Source organism: Helobdella robusta (assembly GCF_000326865.2).
Source record: "Helobdella robusta unplaced genomic scaffold HELROscaffold_50, whole genome shotgun sequence".
Classification (NCBI taxonomy): Eukaryota; Metazoa; Annelida; class Clitellata; order Rhynchobdellida; family Glossiphoniidae; genus Helobdella; species Helobdella robusta.
In genome coordinates, this window is record NW_008705255.1 from 3,110 (window position 1) to 4,123 (window position 1,014).

Below are 1,014 nucleotides of genomic sequence, written 5' to 3' on the forward strand. Positions count from 1 at the left end.
ATGTATGTGCGAGCCCTTGGTTAAAAACAATAGCCATAAAAACTATCATTTCGCCACTGCTCAACAGATAATATTAGTGTACAGGGTCTCGCACAGAAGGGCACTTAGCAATGTTCTCTAAAATACATAATGAATTAAACTTTTGTAACAACAACGATATATTTTGCTTTATATAAATTTTATCATTGGGATCACCAGATTTTTCAACTATTTTTGTAGCAATGTTATCAAAAAAATAATTGTGTCTGTTTATCCACTGGGCCAAATGTCTTCACACAGATCGGAACAAAAACTCTCGTATTGTCGTTTAAATCTTTATACTTAGTATTTTTGAAATCAGCAGCCTTCACCGCGGCGGAACCATACTCCATAGCCGTGTAATTGATGTACCTTTCGGCTAACGTGTGAGGGAACGTCACATCCCATGATAAACAACAGCCTTGGGACCACGGTACCAGGGTGTAACCATCTGGCCTGAAGTTGCTTTCAGATAGTAGGCCTGCTGGTTCCTTAACGGCGGGTATATCTGCTTTCTGGAATAATTTGTATATATAATCATTCATGGCAGAGTGTCTTGCTTGTCTTCCTGAACCAATGATGGATGTTATGGATGTATGTATGTATGAATGTATGGATGAATGTATGTATATATGTATGTATGTATGTATGTGTGTATGTATGTGTGTGTGTATGTATGTTAAAACCAAAACATGATGAGTGACACTGAACCGTCAAACATCAAGTAACAAATGGATCAACACTTTGATTTGTCGTTAATTGCACATGTCGGCATTCAGTTGGATATTTTCAAGCACACAGACACGCAGGAACCGCTGCAACAAGCACGAAATGTGGTTAGTTGCGAAAAACAGTTCCCTGCTGTCGCCTGATCTGAACGCTGATCATTTTACATATTGCCTCAAGAAATTTAAGGGTGTTGGGGTCCATCGGTACAACCTCGATACATATTGGCGAGAATTCCATCGAGGGGAGGGCGTTCGCATATTTTTTCAT

General features: G+C 39.3%; 1 protein-coding gene across 1 annotated transcript; it reads right to left on the reverse strand.

Moving 5' to 3' along the window:
• Positions 1-227: 227 nt before the first annotated feature.
• Positions 228-1,014, reverse strand: HELRODRAFT_178788 (hypothetical protein; the record flags this gene model as incomplete). The annotated part of the gene is made up of 2 exons (XM_009027674.1): positions 228-533; positions 871-1,014. 2 exons carry the CDS (start codon positions 1,012-1,014, stop codon positions 228-230), a joined length of 450 nt encoding a protein of 149 aa, XP_009025922.1.